This window comes from Salvelinus fontinalis, chromosome 4, assembly GCF_029448725.1.
Source record: "Salvelinus fontinalis isolate EN_2023a chromosome 4, ASM2944872v1, whole genome shotgun sequence".
NCBI lineage: Eukaryota > Metazoa > Chordata > Actinopteri > Salmoniformes > Salmonidae > Salvelinus > Salvelinus fontinalis.
In genome coordinates this window covers 50,527,927-50,555,402 of record NC_074668.1, presented here as the reverse complement: position 1 = coordinate 50,555,402, position 27,476 = coordinate 50,527,927, and the positions used below count along the sequence as shown (strand labels likewise).

General features: G+C 44.0%; 1 protein-coding gene across 2 annotated transcripts in view; it reads left to right on the top strand.

The window, feature by feature from the left end:
* Positions 1–23,979, top strand: part of adam9 (ADAM metallopeptidase domain 9) — a 98,964-nt gene extending 74,985 nt beyond the window's left edge. Inside the window, exons 10-23 of one of the 2 annotated variants that reach the window (XM_055920492.1) lie at positions 1,696–1,777; positions 7,450–7,583; positions 7,873–8,044; positions 8,933–9,025; positions 12,516–12,711; positions 12,928–13,033; positions 13,164–13,347; positions 13,628–13,708; positions 13,804–13,909; positions 14,263–14,404; positions 16,035–16,113; positions 19,854–19,883; positions 21,140–21,207; positions 21,309–23,979. In XM_055920492.1, the coding sequence (XP_055776467.1) occupies positions 1,696–1,777; positions 7,450–7,583; positions 7,873–8,044; positions 8,933–9,025; positions 12,516–12,711; positions 12,928–13,033; positions 13,164–13,347; positions 13,628–13,708; positions 13,804–13,909; positions 14,263–14,404; positions 16,035–16,113; positions 19,854–19,883; positions 21,140–21,207; positions 21,309–21,369 (1,534 nt within the window). In that variant the 3' untranslated portion in view covers positions 21,370–23,979. The remainder of the gene's footprint in view (positions 1–1,695; positions 1,778–7,449; positions 7,584–7,872; positions 8,045–8,932; positions 9,026–12,515; positions 12,712–12,927; positions 13,034–13,163; positions 13,348–13,627; positions 13,709–13,803; positions 13,910–14,262; positions 14,405–16,034; positions 16,114–19,853; positions 19,884–21,139; positions 21,208–21,308) is intronic. The other variant, XM_055920493.1, reaches the window with a different exon arrangement.
* The last annotated feature ends 3,497 nt before the right edge of the window (positions 23,980–27,476 follow it).

The window sequence follows — 27,476 nt, the reverse complement described above, 5'->3', positions numbered from 1 at the left end:
GGCTCACCTGATCCGTCAACGTTCCTCCCGTCGATCACCTTCACCTTCCTCATGGCCTCCCTTAGGTCTGGGTCTCTATGCTGCGAGGTGCCGAACTGTCCCTTTAATTCCTGGGGCAGATCAACCTCGGTAGAGGGATGTGGAGGTTGTTCCCCATCCCCCTCAGGGGTGACCGATGAGAATCCCTTCCAGGTTCCCTCCTCGGATGGAGCTTCAAATATATCCCTTATGGCCTGGTTGCTCCTTCCTTCCTGTGTTGTGTATAACCCTTCACAGGTGTCTTCATCAGTGGTTTCCTGGAATATCTGTTGTAAACGTTGGGTCGCTATTTCTTCCTCTGCTGCAGAGGACGAGGACGCAGCTACGTCTCCTTGTAGGACTACTACCTCGGGCTTGGATTTTCTCTTCTTTCCTGTCCCCCTTCTTCCCGTGCATAACGTCATCTGCCGAAGCTCCTTATATAGAGGACAGTCTCTCCCGATCAATAATGGTACCTTCAGCTGGGGCACTTTCCCTGCCCTGACTGTACACCTTCCTTTTGGAGTGAGAATAGGCAGATTCACAGTGGGGTAATAGTGGGTGTCTCCATGGATACAGAATACGGCTACTTTGTCTGGTAGCAGTGTTGCGGAGGTCACCAGCCGCTCCTCTACTAACGTAACCATACTTCCCGAGCCGAGAATGGCTACCACATCTTGTCCTTCGACTCGAACTGGAATCTCTGGGGCTGGAGCTATTTCTGCTAACCAACAGTGTTGATCCTGCCCCCTCAAACCGAGATGTGTGGGAGTGGGCAGTGATGACTCTGTGACCATGGGCTCGTCCTTACTAGGACATTGTGGGGCATAATGGTTGGGAGACTGACATTTATAACACCGACCCTGCTGTGTGGGGGATGACTTCTCCCACCTCCGGAGGGGTTTTGGACGTTTCGGTGGCGGACGCGCCGGGGTGAGTCGTAGTACGGGATTGGAAGAATCCTTCCGTTCCTTCTTGTCACTTTTTAACAACTCCCCTGTAGACCGATATGTTTCCACCGCCTGGGCTATGTCGTCGGCTGACAACGGGTTGGCTTGCCCCACAACCCTTTTTAAGTCACTGGGTAATTCCCTCAATATCTTGTCCACTACGAGAGTCTTTAAACTACAACAAAAGTCACGGGATTGTCACCGTCTTAATGGTTCTTCATAGATCGCTCCTCTGTCTCGGTGGCCATCTTCCAGAGATAGTTCTCCCCCCCCCCTTCTGCTGGTTCCATACTCTCTCTTATAGGGGAAGGAGAATATCTCATTAGTAGTGTCAGCTGTGCTCAATTGCCTCTGGTTACCTTGTCTCCCATGCCTTGTTGGGCTACCATCCGTGAGCCCAGCCTGCCCTCTGGTGGTACTTCCACATTAACTACTGACATCAACAACAAAAAATTGTATTAATCATTTGAGTGTAGTTATCCTTTAACCTCATAGAATACCGGGTTCATATTCAGCTTCTCTGAGTCAGAGTGCTGATCTAGGACCAGTCTTGCCTTTACAATCATAATAAGTAAGATTACATGGGCAGGGGGACCTGATCCTAGATCAGCACTCTTACTCTGAGACACTTGATGAACATGGGCCCAGGAGAGACAAAATAGTAATTTATCACTGAGTTTATTATGTCTCTCGCTACATAGTCTCTCTGTATGTTTTGTCTCTCCAGGAAGAAGAGCTTTGGGGGCACTGCTGGGATGGCCTTTGTCAGCACGGTCTGCTCGCGGAGTCACGGGGGTGGGATCAACGCAGTAAGTTGCTGTTAAGTTCATGTTTTAAGTATTCCTATATTTCTGTTATTACGGAGCTATCACTCTATCAAGTGTGCGTCTGCGCGGGAAGTCTTTCTGTTGATGGACCTAGCCTGGAGTGCGATGGCTACTTTGTAGTGTGTTCATATGGTATAGTAAACTTTGTTAAACTGGAACCTTGTCGTTGTGTCATGTCGAGTTATCATTGGTAGCAGAGGATGGCTAATAACTACAATGTGCCACGTCGCTTCGACGAGAAGAGGTCGTACGAAAGTTGGGGAAATGAACTTGGAATCTGGACACGGGTTACTAATCTGGACGCGAAAAAGCAAGCACTTGCGGTGGTATTATCGCTCGAGGGAAGAGCGAGAGATACAGCACTGGAAATATCCATTGGGGATTTGAACAAGGATGACGGTATGGGAACTTTGATCAGATCACTAGATTCTGTATTTCTTAAAGAAGAGAAAGACCGTGTCTACGAGGCATATTCAAACTTTGACAGTGTTACGAGAGATATTTCGGTTGCAATGACGGACTACATCATTGATTTCGAACAGAGGGTACAATAGGATGCGCAAGTACAACATGGTTCTCCCGGATACAGTGTTAGCCTTCAAGTTGCGAGATACTTACTGTCTATATGGTAGGGAGAAACAGTTGGCTTTGACTGCTTGTACTGTGCTGACTTTTGCATCAGACGGCACCAAAAAAATATTTTGGGTGAAAAGACTGTCTGTCGCGCCAATAACAGATGGAATGCAAGTGAGTGACGCAGCATATTACACTGAGCAGCAGAGAAAAGGTGCCAACAAGTCACATTCAAGACAACCATGCAGATTTGATGTCTATGGAATTAAGTTGCCATTTTTTCTGGCAGATCACTGTCATCAGCAATCTGAGTGACTGAGGCTTAGTAGTCATTTGCCCGGCACACATCCGCTGGACAAATATGGAAGGAGATCAAAATGTGCTATTTGTCAAAGCACTTACCATTGGGTTAAAGACTGTCCTCATATTGCCAGCAGCATACCACCCTGCATACCACTGCTGGCTTGCTTCTGAAGCTAAGCAGGGTTGGTCCTGGTCAGTCCCTGGATGGGAGACCAGATGCTGCTGGAAGTGGTGTTGGAGGGCCAGTAGGAGGCACTCTTTCCTCTGGTCTAAAAAAATATCCCAAAGCCCCAGGGCAGTGATTGGGGACACTGCCCTGTATAGGGTGCCGTCTTTCGGATGGGACGTTAAACGGGTGTCCTGACTCTCTGAGGTCATTAAAGATCCCATGGCACTTATCGTAAGAGTAGGGGTGTTAACCCCGGTGTCCTGGCTAAATTCCCAATCTGGCCCTCAAACCACCATGGCCACCTAATAATCCCCAGTTTACAATTGGCTTATTCATCCCCCTCCTCTCCCCTGTAACTATTCCCCAGGTCGTTGCTGCAAATGAGAACGTGTTCTCAGTCAACTTACCTGGTAAAATAACGGTAAAATAAAATAAAAAATAAAAAATAAAAATGAAAAAGTTAAACTAACAGAGGAAAATGTAAACACAGAGATAGAGCAGTGTAACATTACACCTTTTTCAAACTAATCTGCTTCTGATACTAAGATTTTTATAGTTGAATCCTTAGAATCTGCTGTGATTGATACTGCATGTACACTGACAGTGTGTGGTGCAAAATGGCTTGATAGCTATGTCTGTAACGAAACTCTAGCTCTTCCTCCTCCTCGGACGAGGAGAGGAGAGAGGGATCGGAAGACCAATGTGCAGCGAGGTATGATGACATAATGATTTAATTTATTAAACAAGACGAAAAAACGAACTACACTTGATAATTAACAAAATAACAAAACGACGTAGACAGACCTGGACATGAGAACTTACATACAACGAAGAACGCACGAACAGGTACAGACTACAAAACGAACGAACGATACAGTCCCATGTGGTACCAACATACAAACACAGGAGACAACCACCCACAACAAACAATGTGAAACAACCTACCTTAATATGGCTCTCAATCAGAGGAAACGTAAACCACCTGCCTCTAATTGAGAACCATATCAGGTAACCCATTAACCAACATAGATACACATAACATAGAATGACCACCCCAACTCACGCCCTGACCGACTACACACATACAAAACAACAGAAAACAGGTCAGGAACGTGACAATGTCAGTGAACTAAATATGAAAGAAGTACAAAATATGATTGACACACCAAGCAACAGAGCTTTCAAATTTGGAGATGGGAAAATCATCCATTCTACCAAGAGAGTTAAGATACCAGCAAAAATTGGTCAGAGTAAGTGTCACATTGAAACAGAGGTGGTTTCTACAGATATCCCCTTACTATTAAGCAAAGCTTCCCTCAAGAAGGCAGGGGCTGTACTAGACATAAAACATTACAAGGCAGTGATGTTTAAACAATCAGTGACTCTTGAACTTACTACCTCAGGCCACTATTGTGTAAACATTTTAGACAAAGACATCACACAGAGTCCATGTAAAAAATGAGAAGTACGAAACTGGAAACCAAGTGTACTACAAACGAGTTGACTGTCAAGAGTGGAAAGGACCGGGAGTAGTCATTGGCCAAGATGGTGTGGTGATATTTGTGAGGCACGGATGCACCATTGTCAGGGTGCATCACTCAAGATTGAGGAAAGTAAATGATCAACAAGATAGAGGGGCTGCTGCTGAGAATCAGTCTCCTAATGAAAATGACAAAAAGGACACATTAACAGACACAAACCTACCAGATGTCGCATCCAATTATATGGACACTGAAGCTGACACAGGAAATGGAGCAGAGCCCTTCAACCATGACACAGGTAATACTGTTGAGGGTTCAAATGAGGGAAACATTCAACAGCCACACATGTGTTAAGACAACATGGTTGTTCCAATCTGAAAACTGGACAAACTGTTAAATACATGGACAGAGAAAGTGGTATTCCACATACAGCAACCGTCATTGGACGAGCAGGAAAAGCAAAAGGAAAACACCAGAACTGGTACAACTTGCAGTACTCTGAGCTAGCTACACTTTCTGGTACAACAGGGTCAGCTGACCTGTCACTTGTAGATAATCTCAGAATTGAACCAATGGAAAATCGAGAAAAACAGAATGACATTCAAATGATGATGTTCTTGAAACAAAGGACGTGTCATTTGACTCAGCTAAGCTAGATTACCTCAGTTATTGGAGGAAAAATTGAGTGTTTGAGGAAGTCAAAGAGATTGGCCAAAAATGTGTGTCAACAAGGTGGGTGTGTATCCTTAAAGAATCCTTAACTGGAATAGTGCCTAAAGCACGTCTAGTGGCTAGAGGTTTTGAGGAGCTGGCTGCTAAAGAACTCCCAAAAGAATCACCGACATGCGCCTCAGTCACTCAGATTGCTGATGACAGTGATCTGCCAGAAAAAATGAAAACTTAAAATATTTACCTGTCAAAGTGCAAGAATCAAAGCTCCACTAGGCCTACGTTTTTAGGCAGAAACATTATTCTACCTAGGCTACAGTTCAGTGAAGAATTTGTTATCAAGTTAGTACACAATTATTGTCTAGGGCTGTAAACTGCAGTGATGTAGGAACATTTGAATAACTGCCCGAACATCCTGTTTTTAATGCTTCTTGCTGAAATAAATGCATACAGCCTAGGCCTGATTTATGCAACCATTTGGATCGGTTATGGGTCTATTCTCAACTGTTTACAAGGTCCAAAAAGGTACAGTACATTAGCAGGCTACATGTTGTGAATTTTGATCACACAATCGCGTGCGCTCGCTCGCTCCTTTCAAACTCCCCGCCAGTTCTTTTGGCTCCTGTATTTTACATACATCAGCAAGCAAGAACAAGCTGTAATTTCTCCTCAATGGACTAGTAGTAGTACATAAAATGCTTGAAATCATTGTACAACAAGCTATTGTAGTCTGGCTTTTCCTGGGACTCCAAGACTAAAGAGAAAAAGCTGTAGCGGAGAGGCCAGGTGCGTAATTGCGCAAAGATAACCTTCAAGACATACCAGAGATGTGTAGTCTTAGTTAGGAGCGTATGCAACCCATTATTCATTAGCTAAATATTAGCCTTAATACTGCAGTGAATAGTCTATACCCAATGAATTTACACAGTGAAATATTTGTTTTAATCAGATGATGAAGTGACAGGTAGCCTAGGATAGACTAGACTGTGCACTTCCCAGGCTACGCTCCCAGTCCCGTGGGCATCCAGCTTGAAAATCTTTCCAATTGATTTAACTTTTTAGGGACAAGAAAATGACTAGGCTATAACAACACAATGCAATAATGCAACAAAAAAATATATAATATATATACATTTTTTGGGGGTGTGTGTTTTACCCCCCTTTTTCTCCACAATTTCAATCTTGTCTCATTGCTGCAACTCACCAAGGGGCTCAGGAGAGGCGAAGGTGGAGTCGTGCGTCCTCCGAAACACCCCCCAGCTTAACCTGGAAGCCAGCCGCACCAATGGGTCGGAGGAAACACTGTTCAACTGGCTACCGGATTCAGCCTGCAGGCACCCGGCCTGCCACAAGGATTCACTAAAGCGCTATGAGCCAAATAAAGCCCCCCTGACCCGGGGGGACAGTTTGTAGTAATGTCTCTAGCACTGCGATGCAGTGGCTTAGACCGCTGCGCCACTTGTGAGTAAAAAATTCTAGTCTGAGCTGTAACCTGCAGCGAATATAATTTCAATAACCGCTAAAAAGCCCTGTGTTTTGAATGCATGTTTAATTTCAAAATAATAATCTAGCCCAGTGGTTCCCAACCAGGGGTACTAGGACTTCAGGGGGTACTTGGCCAGTCCACAGGGGGTAGTTGAGAAGACTCATGAGACCATAGACTTACTGGTCAAATGCACACATGGGGGTATTCCGGGGCAGAGTATAATTCAGTTGGTGGTACACTAACTAAAAAAGGTTGGGAACCACTGATCTAGTCTATGCCTGATTTGGCAACTATTTGAATCAGTAATGGGTATTTTCTATTTTGTCAGGCTGTATCAGTGTTAACAGATAACATAGGAAAATATGTCCTTCTCATACTGATATGCGCTGTTTGTTGTGGATCATCATTCTCCCAAGTCGTCCTATAATTAATGTGGCCACCAATCACACATGCCCAGTTATTCAGGCAAGCTTACCGTGCAGTCTGCTTCTCTCCTCTTCGAGCATCCTCGCGCACCTACAACCAAGAACACTTCAATAGAACGCGTTTTTGAATGGTTGTCAATGTTTTATCGTCGGAGGGACAGGGAAAGAATCTCTCTGAAAGTGATCCAAACGTTGGCTCTCGTTATCATTCTCAACTGCTAGTTATCGTTTATAGTTATCGTTGTAGTGTGAACACTCTTGTTCACTCGTTATTGTTATAGTTATCGTCCTTGGTGTGGACAGCCCTTAACACCCAAGTCAAGTTGAACTGGTCTTACGCGATTAGAGTAAAGATGGGCATGGTGTGTGTCGCAAATGGCACCCTTTTCCCCATGTAATGCACTACTTTTGACCAGAACCTGGTCAAATTTAGTGCACTATATAGGGAATAGGGTGCCATTTGGGACATATCAATTGTGTCCACGCTGTTTAGCCTATAGCCCTCATTTGATTTCTAATGAGCGTTCTATGTCTTTCTCTGCCTTCAGTTCACCAACAACAACATCCCGTCCTTTGCGTCCATCGTGGCCCACGAGCTGGGCCACAACCTGGGCATGAACCACGACGACGGGCGTAACTGCCACTGCGGGGTCACCAGTTGTATTATGAACTCGGGCGCCACGTGAGTTTTCCTCGACCCTCAGACTAATTTCACCACTTTTCCCATGGTGATCTGTCCTTACATAAGGAGGGTCAAATATTGCTGTGGTGCAAAGTTTCCCCAAAGAACATATGTGGGATCAGCTTCCCCAACCCCAATCCTAGCTTTAACCATTAGTGGGGGAAATGCATCAGTGTCGTCTCGGGGGAACTTCAGACCTAGGATAAGTGTCGTCTAGGGGAAACTGCACTCTACACCATCACATATCCTGGTACTAACCCAGCTTCTTCTGTCTCTTACCCCCTCTCAGTGGCTCGCGGAACTTCAGCAGCTGCAGCGCCGACGACTTTGAGAAGATGATCCTGAACACGGGGGGCAGCTGCCTGCTTAACATCCCGCATCCTGAAGAGGCCTACAGCGCCCCCTACTGTGGCAACAAACTGGTGGACATGGGAGAGGAGTGTGACTGTGGCTCAGACAAGGTGACCGTTACAAAGTGACATGGTGCAACGTTGGTATCATTTTCATTTCAATTAAGTCAATTCAGGAAGTAAACTGAAAAAGAGGAATTGTCATTTCCATTTACTTCCAGAATTGACTAAATTGAAATGGAATATACTCCAACCCTGATATGGTGCTAGGCCCATAGACAGGGCTCTAAATTGCTACCATGATTACAGGGAATCATGAATGATGAGTGAGAAAGTTAGAGGGATAAATAACATACCCTCCAAAAAATGGTTAAAGATTAGCATATCTTAGGGGTATGACCTCTAATTTTTCACTCATCATTATTCAAGATTCATTCATGATTATCTGTAATCATGGTAGCATCCACATTAATATAGAAGTTTTCAGAAACATATTCTTATGTAAAATAAAAGTTACTCCAAAATGACACACTACATTATTTACCATTCATTTCTACTGGTCACAACAACATCTAAATCACAAACAAAACATACTGCATAATGCATTAAACAAGTTTGTAAAGTCACAAGGCGTGCTAGGAATATGGGACCTTTGACTACTTTAAAAATCATGTAGAGAGTGAGACGCTAATCGGCTACAGCCAAGACTAGCTAACTCCTAGCAGCCACAATGTTTTTTATCTTCCCATATAAGTGGCTGAATTGACTGGAGTAGCCTAGAGAAGCTAGCAAGCTAAGCAAGCCAGCTAATTAAGGCCACATTTTGCTCTTTTTCTCCTTAACGCCATTCAGAACTACTAGCGCCAGTTGACGATTCCTGATATAGGGAATAGGGTGCTGTTTCGGACTACAGCAGTATTTTTGAAGAATGCCATAATAGTCTGTGATGGTGGCCTCCTGCTCACTGATTGTTCATGGTGTTTGTTTCTCCCCCTACAGGAATGTGAGAAGGACCCGTGCTGTGAAGCCAAGACCTGCAAGCTCAAGGGTGGAGCACAGTGTGCTTATGGAGTGTGCTGTAAAAATTGTCAGGTAACTTCCATTTAGTGTAGCACTGCTGTCTATGTTATTGGTATTAAAAACCAAGTCAACCATCAATTTTTTTTTTACATGAACTACAAATTAGGGACAGACTAGAAAGGAATTTGAACAGCAGCAATATTCACCAGATACTTCGATAATTAAGTACTATTAAGCTTTTTTCGAATACTTTTAGCGTTTGCTTTCATCTACCTAGTTTGCTAGATACAGTGTCTTCAAAAAGTATTCGTGCCTCTCGACTTTTTCAACCTTTTGTTGTGTTACAAAGTGCGATTCAAATTGATTTAATTATAATTTTTGGTCTACGAACTACACAAAATACTCTGTCAAAGTGGAAGAAAATGTAAAACCTTTTAACTATGGAAAATAAAACACTAATATACAGTTTATTCGGAAAGTATTCAGAGCCCTTGACCTTTCCACATTTTGTTACATTAAAGCTTTTCTGTAATTGGTTACATTTATTTTTCCCTCATCAATCTACACGCAATACCCCATAATGACGGAGCAAAAACTTTTTTATATATATGTATATGTGTGAGTATAAAATAAATATCACATTTACGTAAGTATTCAGAGCCTTTACTCAGTACTTTGTTGAAGCACTTTAGGCAGCATTTACACCCTCGAGTCTTCTTGGGTATGACGCTACAAGCTTGGCACACCTGTATTTGGGGAGTTTCTCCCATTCTTCTCTGCAGATCCTCTCAAGCTCTGTCAGGTTGGATGGGGAGCGTCGCTGCACAGCTATTTACAGGTCTCACCAGAGATGTTCGATTAGGTTCAAGTCCGGGCTCTGGCTGGGCCACCCAAGGACATTCAGAGACTTGTCCCGAAGCCACTCCTGCGTTGTTTTGGCTGTGTACTTAGGATTGTTGTCCTGTTGGAAGGTGAACCTTCGCCCCAGTCTGAGAACCTGCTCCAGAGCACTCAGGGCTTCATTAAATATCTGTCTGATTGGTGGAGTGCTGCAGAGATGGTTGTCCTTCTGGAAGGTTCTCCCATCTCCACAGAGTAATTCTGGAGCTCTGTCAGTGACCATTGGGTTCTTGTTCACCTTCCTGACCAAGGCCCTTCTCCCCCGATTGCTCAGTTTGGGTGGGCAACCAGCTCTAGGAAGAGTTTTGGTTGTTCCAAACTTCTTCCATTTAAGAATGATGGAGGCTACTGTTTTCTTGGCCTTCAATGCTGCAGACATTTTTTGGTACCCTTCCCCAGATCTGCGCCTCGACACAATCCTGTCTCTGAGCTCTACAGACAATTCCTTCGACATTATGGCTAGGTTTTTGCTCCGACATGCATTGTCAACTGTGGGACCTTATATAGACAAGTGTGTGCCTTTCCAAATCATGTCCAATCAATTGAATTTACCACAGGTGGACTCCAAGTTGTAGAAACATCTCAAGGATGATCAATGGAAACAGAATGCACCTGAGCTCAATTTCATATTTTATAGCAAAGGGTCTGAGTACTTATGTAAATATGGCTTTGTCATTATGGGGTATTGTGTGTAGATTGAAGAGGGCTATTTTTTTTTATATAATATGGCTATTACGTAACAAAATGTGGAGAAGGGGTCTGAATACTTTACGAATGCACCTGTATCTAGATTAGGTAAGTATTCAACCCCCTGAGTCAATACATGTTAGAATCACCTTTGGCAATTACAGCTGTGAGTCTTTCTGGGTAAGTCTCTAAGAGCTTTGCACACCTGGAATGTAAACTCAGCAAAAAAGAAACGTCCTCTCACTGTCAACTGCGTTTATTTTCAGCAAACTTAACGTGTAAATATTTCTATGAACATAAGATTCAGCAACTGAGGCATAAACTGAAAAAGTTCCACAGACGTTTGACAAGCAGAAATGGAATAATGTGTCCCTGAACAAAGGGGGGGGGATCAAAATCAAAAGTAACAGTCAGTATCTGGGGGGGAAATGGCCCTAGCCCTCACCCTCTGATCCAACAGGTCCCAGACGTGCTAAATGGGATTGAGATCCGGGCTCTTAGCTAGCCATGGCAGAACACTGACATTCCTGTCTTGCAGGAAATCATGCACAGAACGAGCAGTATGGCTGGTGGCATTGTCATGCTGGAGGGTTATGTCAGAATGAGTACCACATGATGGAGGAGGATGTCTTCCCTGTAACGCACAGCTTGGAGATTGCCTGCAATGACAACAAGCCCCGTTCGAAGATGCTGTGACACACCGCCCCAGACCATGACGGACCCTCCACCTCCAAATCGATCCCGCTCCAGAGTACAGGCCTCGGTGTAACGCTCATTCCTTCGACGATAAGCGTGACACCGACCATCACCCCTGGTGAGACAAAACCGCGACTTGTCAGTGAAGAGCACTTTTTGCCAGTCCTGTCTGGTCCAGCGACAGTGGTTTTGTTCCCATAGGCTAAGTTGTTGCCGATGACGTCTGGGGAGGACCTGCCTTACAACAGGCCTACAAGCCCTCAGTCCAGACTCTCTCAGCCTATGGTGGACAGTCTGAGCACCGATGGAGGGATTGTGCGTTCCTGGTGTAACTCGGGCAGTTGTTGTTGCCATCCTGTACCTGTCCCGCAGGTGTGATGTTCGGATGTACCGATCCTGTGCAGGTGTTGTTACACGTGGTCTGACACTGCGAGGACGATCAGCTGTCCGTCCTGTCTCCCTGTAGTGCTGTCTTAGGCCTGTCACAGTGCGGACATTGCAATTTATTGCCCTTGCCACATCTGCAGTCCTCATGCCTTCTTGCAGCATGCCTAAGGCACGTTCACGCAGAAATACTTGAGCGGTTTCCTTCCTCTCCAGCAACTGAGTTAGGAAGGAAGCCTGTTTCTTTGTAATGTGTAAGTGTATTGATACACCATACAAAGTGTAATTAATAACTTCACCATGCGCAAAGGGATAGTCAATGTCTGCTTTTTTTTTACCCATCTACCAATGGGTGCCCTTCTTTGTGAACTATTGGAAAACCTCCCTGGTCTTAAATCTGTGCTTGAAATTCAATGCTTGACTGAGGGACCTTACAGATAGTTGTATGTTTGGGGTACAGAGATGGGGCAGTCATTTAAAAATCATGTTAATTAAACACTATTATTGCACACAGTGAGTCCATGCAACGTATTATGTGACTTCTTACGCACATTTTTACTCAACTTATTTAGGCTTGCCATAACAAAGGGGTTGAATAGTTATTGACTCAAGACATTTCAGCTTTTCATTTTTATTCATTTGTAAACCTTTCTACAAACATATTTCCCCTTTGACAGTGTGGGGTATTATGTGTAGATCAGTGACACAAATCCAAATTTTATCAATTTCTGAGGCTGGGTTTGCAGTTGTACCGATCCTGGGTTTGCAGTTTTGCAACTATAAAAAAAAAATCATTGCAGCAGGCAAACTCAGTCAAGCCCAGCTAAAGTACTGAAGTTAGTTTGAACCCAGGTCTGATATTCACACTGTTCATGTGATGTCTTTACTCTCTTAGTATTTGCCAGGGGGCTCAGTGTGTAGAGGTAGCAATGATGAGTGCGACCTCTCGGAGTACTGCAACGGCTCATCTGCACTGTGTCCAAGCGACGTCTTCAAGCAGAACGGCCAACCCTGCAAAGTGGATAAGGCCTACTGCTACAATGGGAAGTGCCAGCACTACGATGGACAATGCCGGGCCATCTTTGGCCCAAGTGAGTTCCCCTTTGCTCTGCATAAGAGGAATTCTGCTGCCTTCTAAATGACAATGTCCAGAACAATTGCTTATGAATGCCCTCTGGTGGTACAATTGTTCTCCCTGCTGTTCCTACTCTCTTTCTCCTGGTAGTACAACATTTATAGACAAATCAGTGCAAATAAAACAATGGACACTGTACTGTAAATTCATCCATTTCCCACTTGTTGTACAGAGGCAAAGGCTGCCCCAGAGGTGTGTTTCAAAGATGTCAACTCCAAGGGGGATCGTTTTGGTAACTGCGGCTACCAGAACAATGGCTACAAGAAGTGTGAGAGCAGGTCAGACAAATTCTGCGACTTGCATTCTTGTCAATGTATAATCGACAGCAAATACAGTTGTCAACAATGTATGTTGACGGCATGAGGAAAATATGTACTTGTGTGTGCACCCGTCTGTCACTCTGTATAGGAATGCCATGTGTGGGAAGCTGCAGTGTGAGAACGTCCAGTCGGTCACCGTCTTTGGCATCGAGCCCTCCATCATCCAGACGCCCATCGCCGGAATCAAGTGCTGGGGCGTTGACTTTCTGCTGGGGTCGGACGTTCCAGACCCTGGCATGGTGAACGAGGGGACCAAGTGTGGAGAGAACAAGGTAAGAGGAGCAAGTCGAACAAGTTGCAGGACCACTTTGGAAACGGGTTGGTTTTAGGAGCTATCCTCTGGGGAGCCATTGTACATTGTATAATTTTTCACCCAAATCAATTCCATTCAATTCCATAGTCTTATCTTCTTTGTTAGAGACCATTTCCAGGCGATACAGTAGTTGCAAAGCCCAGATGCAGTTATTTGCGTCTGCGTACAGAATTAGTACGCTGTTCTCCACTCTCGCAGGAGCGTTTCGCTGAGCGACTTCTCACGTTATCGCTCCACAGGTCTGTTTGAATTACGAATGTCGGAGTGCCGACGTGCTTAACTACGACTGTGACATCCAGAAGAAATGCCACAGTCACGGGGTAGGTCATTCACTACTACTAATTTAATCGTCTCCCGGTGTGTGTCCTACAGGTGTCTGGGCTTTGTCTAATACGCTTGCATTTTCCGCTTTTAGGTGTGTAACAGCAACAGGAACTGCCACTGTGAGAACGGCTGGGCACCGCCCTACTGCGAAGCTAAAGGTTTCGGCGGCAGCGTGGACAGCGGCCCTACGTGGAACGGTGAGTGACCAGCACAAAGGCCCTCTCAGAGCAGACTCCATGGGCGCATAGTCTAAAGAAGAATCTTCTTCTCCTAATCTACCTGCTATGATCTGAAGACATCTGTGTGTTTTGGATACCAAATGGGTGTAAGCAATATTAGCCTAATGAGAATTTACTCATTTAGTCTTACTTGTCCAGATTAAAAATAGATTTTTCAAAGAGGACAATAAGAGGCTACTTGAAGCCAGTTGAGATGCAAGACCTTGTGTCAGTCTGTTATTTCCCAGGATACATTGAAGTACAGTATTGTTAGACAGGTTGATTGGGACTGTTGGTCCCTACCCCTGACTGTTGGTTCCTACCCCCTACAGACAAGGACACCGCCACAAGGGATGGGCTGCTGGTTTTCTTCTTTCTGGTACTGCCTCTGATGGCGCTGGGCCTCTTCGTCTTCTTCAGGAGGAATGAACTGCAGAGGCGCTTCTGCAGGAGGAAAAGATCCCAGGGCTACGAGTGAGTCCACTTCATCAACTTCTCTTAGTCTGCGTCCCAAATGTTATTCTATACACTGAATTCCTTTACCATATAGACCATATTTATTTCATGATTGCCCTTGACTTACTTCAAAGACACGATATGTAGAATTTAGCTCTGACGATTACCGGTTTCAAAAATTCTGACGTTTCTGCCTGATTCCAGCTTATGTGACACAACAAGCAAGTGTAGAGAATCATTGTAGCATCTAAACCACTGTGAAATATGTGTTCAATAACAAAACATATATTTTTAGCTTTTGAAGTTGATGTACAAAGAAACAAAAACGAAAGTTATGGGGAAGCAAGGCCAAGCATACAAATATTACACATAGAACAGATCTACCGCTTGTCAGACTTGATGCCACTAACCACGTTTCCATCCACAATTTTAAAGCGAGTAAAGTCATGTTGTTTAAAAAACATAATCACGACAGCTGTGATGGAAACAGGAAGTTTCGGTTTAATTTTATTAATGCCGACAGATGATTTGTTCGTTCAACATGGTGGCATGGTGATGAGCTTAATGCCGCTTTCCTAAAAATATTGAGGGTCTTCTACTGGTGACATGATGATCGATGCTTAACTTCCGTTTGACAACTAAAAATATTCTTGCTCTTATCCATAATAATCTTGTCATGTAGACTAGCCTACCCTCACAGCCTACCCGCACTGTTTCTGCGAGATGTTGACTAGAGCGCAGGTGCCAAGACCAGAGTAGGCTCGTTTGCTATTTAACGCAACAGATTTTGTTACAAAACTATCAGTACAGTTGAAAACGCGATGGAAACACATTTAACTTTAAATGTTTATTCTGTACAAGAAAACCTGAGTGAGAAAGTAAAAAAAAAAAATTTTTTATTTTTTTTTTAAATAAATTTTATCCCCTTTTCTCCCCAATTTTCGTGGTATCCAATCGCTAGTAATTACTATCTTGTCTCATCGCTACAACTCCCGTACGGGCTCGGGAGAGACGAAGGTCGAAAGCCATGCGTCCTCCGAGGCACAACCCAACCAAGCCGCACTGCTTCTTTAACACAGCGCGCCTCCAACCCGGAAGCCAGCCGCACCAATGTGTCGGAGGAAACACCGTGCACCTGGCCCCCTTGGCTAGCGCGCACTGCGCCCAGCCCGCCACAGGAGTCGCTGGAGCGCGATGAGACAAGGAAATCCCTACCGGCCAAACCCTCCCTAACCCGGACGACGCTAGCCCAATTGTGCGTCGCCCCACGGACCTCACGGTCGCGGCCGGCTGCGACAGAGCCTGGGGGCGAACCCAGAGACTCTGGTGGCGCAGTTAGCACTGCGATGCAGTGCCCTAGACTACTGCGCCACCCGGGAGGCCCGAGAAAGTACATTTTGTGTGAACTTCATCATCACACACTGATTTTTATCCGCAACAAGTCTATTTAGTGGAAACATACCACTGGTGGGAAAATGCTCATATTTTGTTTATGCAGATTCTAGAATATTTGCATGAAAATCTGTTGCAAATTGTATGGAAACCTAGCTACTGAGAATGACAGATCTATATCTTGCATTTGTATCTGAAATGAACACAAAACTAAATAATAGGACATGCTTGTTTGTTTTTTCCCTCCTGTGCACAGGGCCGACAGCAGACCTCAGGCCAACACTAGCCGAGGCCCTCCTCCGAGAGCCAACCCCAACTCCATTGTCAAAGACAGAGTGAGTCTCAGTCACCAAACTTTCCCCATGAAAGTTTCATGGTGGCATGGATGTAATCTTTTAAAATAATTCTCTAACCCATAAATGACAGACTTGAGGCTAGTAGATTCTCTCCCTGTATCTCATCTGTCTGTCTTTGACTAAGAAACATTAAACATGCTGTGCCCAAGGTTGTCTGAAAAGCAGAGGTTGCAACCAAAATAATGTTCCTATCATTTTGTTCTGAACAGTACCATTCTTTTTTTTTGTTCCGTTCTGAAACGGTTTAAACACCAAAAAAGTAACAGTTTGTTGTTCCTTTTTTCAATATTTTTTTTTGGTCACTTAGCTCGACATTTAAATTATTTCACCATTGGATAGATCAGCTTGCTATGGAGCGGGAAAGTGATGTACATGCATTGGACAGACAAGTGTTTTGCATAGGGTGCGACTGAAATTTTGCGGGTGAGGAGCGCTCTGTATATGAAGCGCTGGGCATCTTGTTGTTATGACATGCCAAGTCTGAATTAGACCCACGGAATTATACCTACGGAGGGAGCGGCTTCTATGAAGGAACTTTGAATGTCTTTGAACTTCAGAGCGTTGGCTTACTGCTCCTTCCGGACCAGGCCCAAATCCCCGTCATTCGCATGAAGAGGAGATGCCGATACACGGGCCGCAAATCTGGGTGCTTGGTGAGAATTTGTCGGCGAGTGGATAATCCGCCTTTAATTACTGTCCTACTGGTGAACGTGCAATCACTGGAGAGTAAACTGCATGAGCTCAATTTGAGACTATCCTATGAACGGAATATTAATAACTGTAATATCTTATGTTTCAACAAGTCTTGACTGAGCGAGGACATGGATAATATACAGTTGGCTGGGTTTTCCATGCATCGGCAAGACAGAATAGCTACCTCTGGAAAGACTAGGGGTGGTCTGTGTCTATTTGTCAATAACAGCTGGTTCGCGATCTCTAATATTAAGGAAGTCTCATGATAAACTGTAGACCACACTATACTAAGAGTTTTCATCTATTTTTCATAGCTGGCTATTTACCACCACAAACTGATGCAGGCACTAAGACCGTACTCAACGAGCTGTATAAGGCCATAAGCTAACAAGAGAATGCTAACCCAGAAGTGGCGCTCCTAGTGGCTGGGGACTTCAATACAGGAAAACTTAAATCCGTTTTACCTCATATCTAACAGCATGTCACGTGCAACCAGACGGGAAAATATGCACACGGAGATGCGTACAAAGCTCTCGCTCACCCTCCATTTGGCAAATCTTAACATAATTATATCCTCCTGATTCCTGCTTACAAACAAAAACTCAAGCACAAAGTACCAGTAACTCGTTCAATACGGGAAGCAGTCAGATGGCGCGGACGCTAAGCTACAGGACTGTTTTGGTAGAACGGACTGGAATGTATTCTGGGATTCATTGGGAGGCATTGAGGATTATACCACATCAGTCACCGGCTTCATCAATAAGTGCATCGACGACGTCGACCCCACAGTGACCGTACGTACATATCCCAACCAGAAGCCATGGATTACAGGCAACATCTGCACCAAGCTAAAGGCTAGAGCTGCTGCTTTCAAGGAGTGGGACACTAATCTGGACGCTGATAAGAAATCCCGCTATGCCCCCACGATGAACCATCAAACAGGCAAGCGTCAATACAGGACGAAGATTGAATCCTACTATACCCCCTCGGATGCTTGTCTTATGTGGCAGGGCTTGCAAACTATTAAGGATTATAAAGGGAAACCCAGCCGTGAGCTGCCCAGTGACGCGAGCCTACCAGACAAGCTAAGTGCCTTCTGTGCTCCGAGGCAAGCAACACTGAACCAAGCATGAGATCCCCAGCAGTTCCGGATGACTGTGATCATGCTCTCTGTAGCCGATGTAAAACCTTTAAACAGGTCAACATTGCTTTGAAAGGCTGGTCATGGCTCACAACACCATCATCCCAGAAACCCTAGAACCACTAGAATTGGCATACCGCTCCAACCGATCTGCAGATGATGCATTCTCTATTGCACGCCACACTGCCCTTTCTTTCCTACCTGGCCAAAAGGAACACCTAAGTGAGAATGCTGTTCGTTGACTACAGCTCAGCGTTCAACACCATAGTGCCCTCAAATCTCATCACTAAGCTAAGGACCCTGAGACTAAACACCTCCCTCTGCAACTGGATCCTGTACTTCCTGCCAGGCTGCCCCCAGGTGGTAAGGGAAGGCAACAACACATCTGCTACGCTTATCCTCAACACGGGGGCCCCTCCGATGCGTGCTTAGTCTTGTCTTGTGCTCCCTGTTCACCCACGACTGCGTGGCCACGCACAACTCCAAAACCAAGTTTGCCGACAACAACAGTGGTAGGCCTGATCACCGATCAGCCTACAGGGAGGAGGTCAGAGACCTGGCAGTGTGGTGCCAGGACAACAACCTCTCCCTCAATGTGAGCAAGACGAAGCTGTTTGAACTACAGGAAAAGGAGGGCCGAGCATGCCCCATTTATCTCGACGGGGCTGTCGTGGAATGAGTCAAGAGCTTCAAGTTCCTTAGTGTCCACATCACTAACAAACTATCATGGTCCAAACACACCAAGAGAGTTGTGAAGAGGGCACAACAATGCCTATTCCCCATCAGGAGACTGAAAAGATCCTCATTGGCTGCATCACCGCTTGGTATGGAAACTGCTCGGCATCCGACCGCAAGGCGCTACAGAGGGTAGTGCGTACGGCCCAGTACATCACTGGGGCCAAGCTTTCTGCCATCTGAGGAAGGCCCTAAAAGTTGTCAGACTCCAGCCACCCAAGTCAGACTGTTCTCTGCTACCTCAAGGCAAGCAGTAGCAGAGCGCCAAGTCTAGGTCCAAAAGGCTCATTAACAGCCACCAAGCCATACGACTGCTAAACAGTTAATCAAATGGCTACCCAGACTATTTGCATACACCCCCCCCCCCCCCCCTTTACGCTGATGCTAGTCGCTGTTTAGTATCTATGCATAGTCCCTTTACCCCTACCTATATGTACATATTACCTTACTTTTAAGAAAACTCTATTGTTGGTCTTGTTAGTAAGCATTTCATGGAAAGGTCCTGTTGTATTCAGCGCATGTGACATATTTGATGTGATTACATTACACCATAATGCCGCCTAGAGTTTTCGAAGACACTGGAATAAGTTTCTTAATGACAGTGAGGGCTTTGCATAGGCACTTTGTTGCAGAACGTGAAAGAACGTTATTACCTGGTTCCCATTCTTTTAAAATAACAGTTCTGTTCCGTAACAGAATAGATCGCTTTCGTCCTCGGTTCTGGTTGTTACTTGAAAGAAAAAAAAGTTACGTTTTTCGGTTCTGTTCCCTGAACCGATTCCTACCCCTGCTGAAAGCGACCTCTTTTACCATGTACGGAGTCCATTGTAGCAACATTATGTTAAGTTGAGGCATGTTTACTGTCACCACTATTTATGTTTTTAGCCACTTGAGTGTGTGACCAGGTCTTGGTGATATTTCACTGTCTTGAAAGTCATAGACCTAATCTGAGTCCCAAATAGTACCCTAATTCCTATTCCATAGTGCACTACTTTTGATCAGGGTCCCTACACACACAACTTTTGGTTGAGTCCTATGGGCCCTGTTCAAATTTTATGCACTAAATGGCGTGCCATTTGTGACACAGACCTGTATTGATGGATTCTTTGTTTGATAATGACGAGGCTTCTTCTTCTTTCCCCATGTAAAGCACCAAGCTCAGTTATTACCACCAGAGGAGGTAAAATACTCATATTTGCTCTTAAGAGGGTCTGTGGGGCATTGCTTCTGTATTCCCTTTTATTGTCCTTTTCTACCAATCATTGGGGCTTTGCTGAATATGACACAACACAAATATTGAACACCACTCGAATATTCTGAGCTTTCTGTGTTATTATGGGCTTTTCTTCTATAGTAAAGTTTAAAATGAGGAATGTGCTTATGTAACTATACATGCTAAATGTTTTGGCATCTACTGTACCCAAATTAAATAGAGGATTCTCTCTCAGCCCACTGGAGTGGCAGAAACACAGCAGTAATGCAACGTGGCTCAGCATAGCCTTTACAACTGAGGAGTTTTGAATTGCCGCTGTTCTGCTGTAGGGTGCATGCTGTCCTATTTTATCCTAACCTTAGTCATTTACTCCCATAGTAATCAATGTTGTAACCAGACCTGGGTCACGTACAAATGTAAAATACTTTCAGTTATCTTGTCTGGGGTGATCTAGCAGTTAGTGCCACTCCCACCAACACCCGTTTGCACATGTGCATGGGTTCGAATCTGGCACAATGCCTTTGTGACACACACTACATATATCTCTCCTCTGCACAATAAAATACAGAAAATCCTTAAAAATATATAAAAAATACGTTAAAGTACTTGAGCTGCACATGATTTAGTTTGCCTGGTACAATTATACCAATGGAATAGTCCCAAAAGTGTACAGTCAAAGCGAAAACAAGCACACCTCATTTGGAAGTATTTTACTTTTATATTTGACCCAGGTTTGGTGGTAAGATCACAGCAAGTTACTTTGTGTTTACTTTGTGTTTATTGGTTTTTTGTTCTGTCACCATGTTTGTCTCTCTGCCACCTCTTCTGTCTGTGGTGGAAAATTGCAGCACATTTTCAGGGCAAATTCAAAGCAGGATATAGACATTTATTCACTTCAATTGCAGACTTTCTGTTCATCTTGATGGATTGGAGTTTTTTGTCCACATAAGAGTCAAATATGTTAGTAAACTTGAAATAGACAAATAATAGGAGTTTTGAGGGTATGTTGTATTTATTGAATGTTAGTTGGGGAATCCTACTATTTAGTGAGTTTACTCATGTATTCATCTCTGCATTACAATCTTTCCTCAGTTATGATTCCTAACCCTCACACCCACCCACAGCTGCCATTACCTGCACCCCAAAACATTGGCTCACAATTGTTATGCTGAAGTTGTTTTGGTGTTACCTTCCACTGAGAGTGATATTTATGTTCATTGCAGGTTGTGCAGACGAGCAGGACCGTCTCTGTGCCATCTTATGCTGTCAGACCACCTCCTCCCTATTCAAGGTAAAGATTGTACTTGCTACTTACTACTCATTAGGCCTACCTTTTTATATGATGTAAGCGTCAGCCCTCAATTGACAAATGTTTGTTTATTTTTCTCTTAGACCAACACCTGCTGCAACACAACTTGTGCCTCAAAGACCTGCGCCCCCACCCCCAGTCTAGCCCATGGAAACGCGGTCAGCCAAAATCCACACATGAAATGCAGTCACTTGACATGAGGCACACCTGCAATACAGAGTTGTAAAACAAACTGGACCCGTTTCTGATCCACTCCAAGGTGTCTTTTTTGTGGTTGTTGCAAGAAGCAGAGATGTTTGGCTACATGAGACCGCTGCTACCAATTGCATACACTTCACTTCTCCTTGAGCAACTGTCATAGGAATGTAAAGATGATGACACACAAGCCCTTGATGATCATAGTGGGGAGTTTGTGTTGGTTAAGTAAAACATTTTAATTAACATTTTAGACAAACCTGATGGTGCTGGTGGGAATGTAATCCATGCGCCGGCTTAACTAATACTGCAGAAATGTACCTGGTTTGGATCATACTGCCTGCAGTTTACCCTCTCTTTGGTCCTACTGTATGATGATTTGTGTTCTTTATTCCCTGAAGACAGTTTTGACTCCTCAGATGCTTTTACCAGATTCAGGCCACATGAGTTTAACATAAAACTTCTTTTTTTTTTCACTTGGTTAATGGTAATATGCACCCTTTCATCACTTGATAACCCGCAGATATTTAAAGTTTTGCAGTATTAAATCTGGTTTGAATTAGTTGTCTTATAAGTGTGTCCCATACAGTACAATAATGTTGCTCTTACAACCTTAATCTTATGTTGCTGTTAATTTAGCTTAAAAACCATGCTGGATTTCTATCTTCATTTTTCACCTTTTGGAAATTAAGACAATATCCTGAACATATTGGATAATGAGCTAGATTACACCTGGACCTTTTGACTGATAAATGTTTTCTGCATTTGGTGACCCAATACAGATATTCATAGCCTGTCCCTTTGTTACAGTTCTTCTATTCAATACATTTTATAGGATACTTATATTTTCCAATTTAGCCATTATCCCCAATGGATTGCCCAAATTTAGGCACCTTTATTAATAATTTGATTAATAAACCGGGTCTAAGGGCATTCGGTTGCGACAGCTTGTGAGATAAACCATGGTTCAATGACCGTACATGCAAGCAGCATGCGTGACGGCGTCCGAAATGACATCCGTAATCGGTAGACAGGTCTGATTCATAGGTTGCCGTTTGCATCGCCGAGCAGTGAAGAAACTATCAAATCACATTTTTAGACGCTAACCCTCCTCCCCAAAACAAAATCTAATATGGATGCCAATGTTTTGTTCTCGCTTTGTGCGTGCACATTTCCTCAAATTCCCGCATGGTGCCTATATTGCGTGGCGGATTAGCTTGACAGACAGGTGTGAAACACAGCCATGTGTTCACGCAAAATGAGAACACAATATAGAATCCATAATTGGTTTTGATTTGAGGAGGTGGGAGGTAGCATCTAAAAACTGGATTTAATAGTTTATTCACTTTTCTGCGACGCAAACAGTGACCAATCAATCAGAACCTTTATTTAACTAGGCAAGTCAGTTAAGAACCAGTTCTTATTTACAATGACGGTCTACCCTGGACAAACCCTAACCCGGACGATGCTGGGCCAATTGTGCGCTGCCTTATGGGACTCCCAATCACAGCCGATTGCGATACAGCCTGGAATCGAACCAGGGTCTGTAGTGATGCCACTAATACTGAGATGCAGTGGCTTAGACCACTGCGCCACTCGGGAGCCCCATAATGTACTTAGACCGCTGCGGCACTTGGGAGCCCCAACAAGAGCCCCAAAAAATACTATAAATAAAAACTTGCACTTGCGACCAGACCGTCATTAGTGCATGACTTCTCTCGCAAGCTGTCACTATGGAATTCCCTTAGACCCAAGCTACATACATTTTTTGACTTATGAATTAATGATATATACCCATTGATCGCTTTATTGTTTCAGCTGCTGATTGCCACTTTAATGTGTGTACATTTTATTTGACTGGTTTTGTTGTATCTCTGATTTGTTTGAAAAAAATATAACATAAAATAAGTCAATATTTAAGGGCTATGTAACATTTCATGTGATCATGCCATGTTTGCATTTTGAGAAACTATATCGAGGTCAATGGCCTATGCATTGAAAACTGGTGAACATTCTGAAATGTATTTACTATATATTCGGACATGATGATTTTCCAATGACGGGAAGGCGGCAGTTCATGTGGCTTTAGAAGCATCCTGTCTCAGACATTTGAAAGACACTGCCTGCATAAACGTTACTGAGGCATCCAATAGCAATATGGCAATCCTCCCACCTCTTTGATGCTGCATACAACAACCAACTTCCTTAGCCACAATAAAGACTGACTTCTTCAAGAACAAATGTCATCACGTGTCATACTGTAGCAGGCTACATGCTGAAGTAGACTTTTAACAAATGTTTGTTTGAGGATCATGCACGTATGTGGTTGACATTTCGCGTTTTATGTTTGCAGAATGTGAAAATGATTTGATTGGCCTGATTTGAACTGCATTTCCTACATCTTCCAGGTTCTCTGTATATGATGATGTGATAGCTGGCAATAGTGAAAATGTCTGACACTTTGTGATTCAAAGAAAGTCTTGGCTGCCTTGAATGGACTAATTGGTGGTGGTGATTTTTGTAATGCATATGAAATAAAAATCCACATACTCACATAAATGCAGCCATCATTTACATGTATAACATTATAATATATGTATTTTAAGCTTCATACTAAAAGCATGTCTATGATATTAATGACTGAGAAGGCCCTTGTGCCTTCTCACACCGCTGAATGTTATTCATGATAATGCATATTGTACATTTTTGCTTATTTTAGTTGACTAGGCCTATCCAGGCTGCTACATTCTCATCAAACAAGATTTCCCCATATACTGTGCCTTCAGAAAGTATTCATGCCCCTTATTCCAGATTTTGTTACAGCCTGAATTCAAAATGTATTACATGTTTTTCTCACCCATCTACACAATACCTCATAATGACAAAGTGAAAACAGGTTTTTGATATTTTTGCAAATGTATTTAAAAAAAGAAATGATGTTTACGTAAGTATTCAGACCCTTTGCTATGAGACTTGAAATTGAGCTCAGGTGCATCCTGTTTCCATTGACCAGCCTTAATGTTTCTACAACTTGATTAGAGTCCATCTGTGTAAAATGCAATTGATTGGACATGATTTGGAAAGGCGCACACCTGTCTATATAAGGTCCCACAGTTGTCAGAGCAAATACCAAACAATGAGGTTGATGGAATTGTCCGTAGAGCTTCGAGACAGGATTGTGTCGAGACACAGATCTGGGGAAGAGGACCAAAAAATGTCTGCAGCATTGAAGGTCCCCAAGAGCACAGTGGCCTCCATCATTCTTAAATGGAAGAAGTTTGGAACCACCATCACTCTTCCTTGAGCTGGCCGCCCAGCCAAACTGAACAATCGGGGGAGAAGGGCCTTGGTCAGGGAGGTAACCAAGAACCCAATGGTCATTGAAAGAGCGCCAGAGTTCCTCTGTGGAGATGGGAGAACCTTCCGTAAGGACAAAAAGTCTCCAGGCTATAATCGCTGCCAAAGGTGTGAAAAGTACTGAGGAAAGGGTCTGAATACTGTAATGAAACAGCAGGGGGCAGGTCTCGAACCCACGACCTTCTAGCCCGAGGTCCGGCATGCTATCTACTACCGCAAAAGCATGCTCGAACGGCAGAGTCGATTTCCGCGCTTATAAACCCAGGGTCGTTACACTACTCCCTCCTTTCAAAGAGCGCGTCCTCGCGCTAGCTTGCGACTCTACGTCTTACAGGAACGCGCTCACCGGCCAAGCACATGCACTGTCGTGGATGCAAGGTCCGATCCCATTTCTGACACCAATGTAATGAAACAGCAGGGGGCAGGTCTCGAACCCTCGACCTTCTAGCCTGAGGTCCGGCGCGCTATCGACTGTGCCGCAAAAGCATGCCAGAACAGCAGAGTCGATTTCCACGCTTATAAACCCAGGGTCGTTACAATACTTTTGTAAATGGTTTATCAGATGTTTTTATAAACATTTGCAAAAATTTCTAAAAACCTGTTTTTTGCTTTGTCATTATGGGGGTATTTTGTGTGGATTTATGAGGGGGGAAAAACAATACATTTTAGAACAAGGCTGTAGCGTAACAAAATGTGGAAAAAATGAAGCGGCCTGAATACATAAGTATGTGGACACCCCTAATAATTACTGGATTCGGCTAGTTCAGCCATTGCTGACAGGTGTATAAAATCGAGCACATAGCCATGCAATCTCCATAGACAAACATTGTGAGAAGAATGGCCTTACTGAAGAGCTCAGTGACTTTCAACCTGGCACCGCCATAGGATGCCACCTTTCCAACAAGTCAGTTCGTCAAATTTCTGCCCTGCTAGAGCGGCCCCGGTTAACTATAACTGCTGTTATTGTGAAGTGGAAACGTCTAGGAGCAACAACAGCTCAGCTGCTAAGTGGTACTGTAGGCCACACAAGCTCACTGAACAGGACCGCCGGGTGCTGTAGCGCGTAAATCGCCTGTCCTCGGTTGCAACACTCGCTTCCGAGTTGCAAACTGCCTCTGGAAGAAACATCAGCACAGTAACTGTTTGTCGGGAGCTTCAAGAAATGGGTTTCCATGGCCGAGCAGCCGCATACAAGCCTAAGATCACCATGCGCAATGCCAAGCATCAGCTGGAGTGGTGTAGAGCTTGCCGCCATTGGACTCTGGAGCAGTGGAAATGCGTTCTTTGGAGTGATGAATCACGCTTCACCATCTGGTAGCCCGAAGGACAAATCAGGGTTTGGCGGATGCCAGGAAAACTCTACCTGCTCCAATGTGTAGTGCCAACTTGTAAAGTTTGGTGGAGGAGAAATGATGGTCCGGGGGTGGTTTTTCATGGTTCGGGCTAGGCCTCTTAGTTCCAGTGAAGGGAAATCTTAGCACCTCAGCATACAATGGCATTCTAGACGATTCTGTGCATCCAACTTTGTGGCAACAGTTTGGGGAAGGGCCTTTCCTGTTTCAGCATGACAATGCCCCTGTGCACGAAGCAAAGTCCATACATAAATAGTTTGTCGAGATCGATGTGGAAGAACTTGTCTGGCCTGCACAGAGCCCTGACCTCAAACCCATCGAAGGCCTTTAGAATGAATTGGAATGCCAATTGCGAGCCAGGCCTAATTGCCCAACATCAGTGCCCGACCCCACTAATGTTCTTGTGGCTGAATGGAAGCAAGTCCCTGCAGAAATGTTCCAACTAGTGGAAAGCCTTCCCAGGAGAGTGGAGGCTGTTATAGCAGCAAAGGGGGGACCAACTCCATATTAATCAATCAAGTTTATTTCAATCAAATTTATTTTATATAGCCCTTCGTACATCAGCTAATATCTCGAAGTGCTGTACAGAAATGCCCATGTTAATGCCCATGATTGTGGAATGAGATGTCCACATACTTTTGGTCATGTAGTGTAAGTATTGACACCCCTGAGTCAATACTTTGTAGAAGCACCTTTGGCAGTGATTACAGCTGCCTTCCTGGATAAGTCTCTAAGAGCTTTCCACACCTGGATTGTGAAACATTTGACAATTATTATTTTCAAAATTCTTCAAGCTTTGTCAAATTTGTTATTGATCATTGCTATACAATTTTCAGGTCTTGCCATAGATATTCAAGGAGATTAAAGTCAAAACTGTAACTCGGCCACTCGGGGACATTCACTGTCGTTTTGGTAAGCAACTCCAGTTTACATTTGGCCTTGTGTTTTAGGTTATTGTCCTGCTGAAAAGTAAATTTGTCTCCCAGTGTCTGGTGGAAAGCAAACTGAACCAGGTTTTCCTCTAGGAGTTTGCCTGTGTTTAGTTTCATTCCGTTTTATTTTTTATCCTGAAAAACTCCCAGGTCCTTAACGATTACAACGATACCCATAACATGATGCAGCCACCACAATGCTTGAAAATATAGAGTGGTAGTCGGTAATGTTTTGGATTGGATTTGCCCCAAACATCACACTTTGTATTCAGGAAAATATTACTTCAGTGCCTTGTTGCAAACAAGATGCATGTTTTGGAATATTTATATTCTGTACAGGTTTCCTTTTCACTCTGTCAATTATGTGAATATTATGGAGTTACTACAATGTTGTTGATCCATCCTCAGTTTTCTA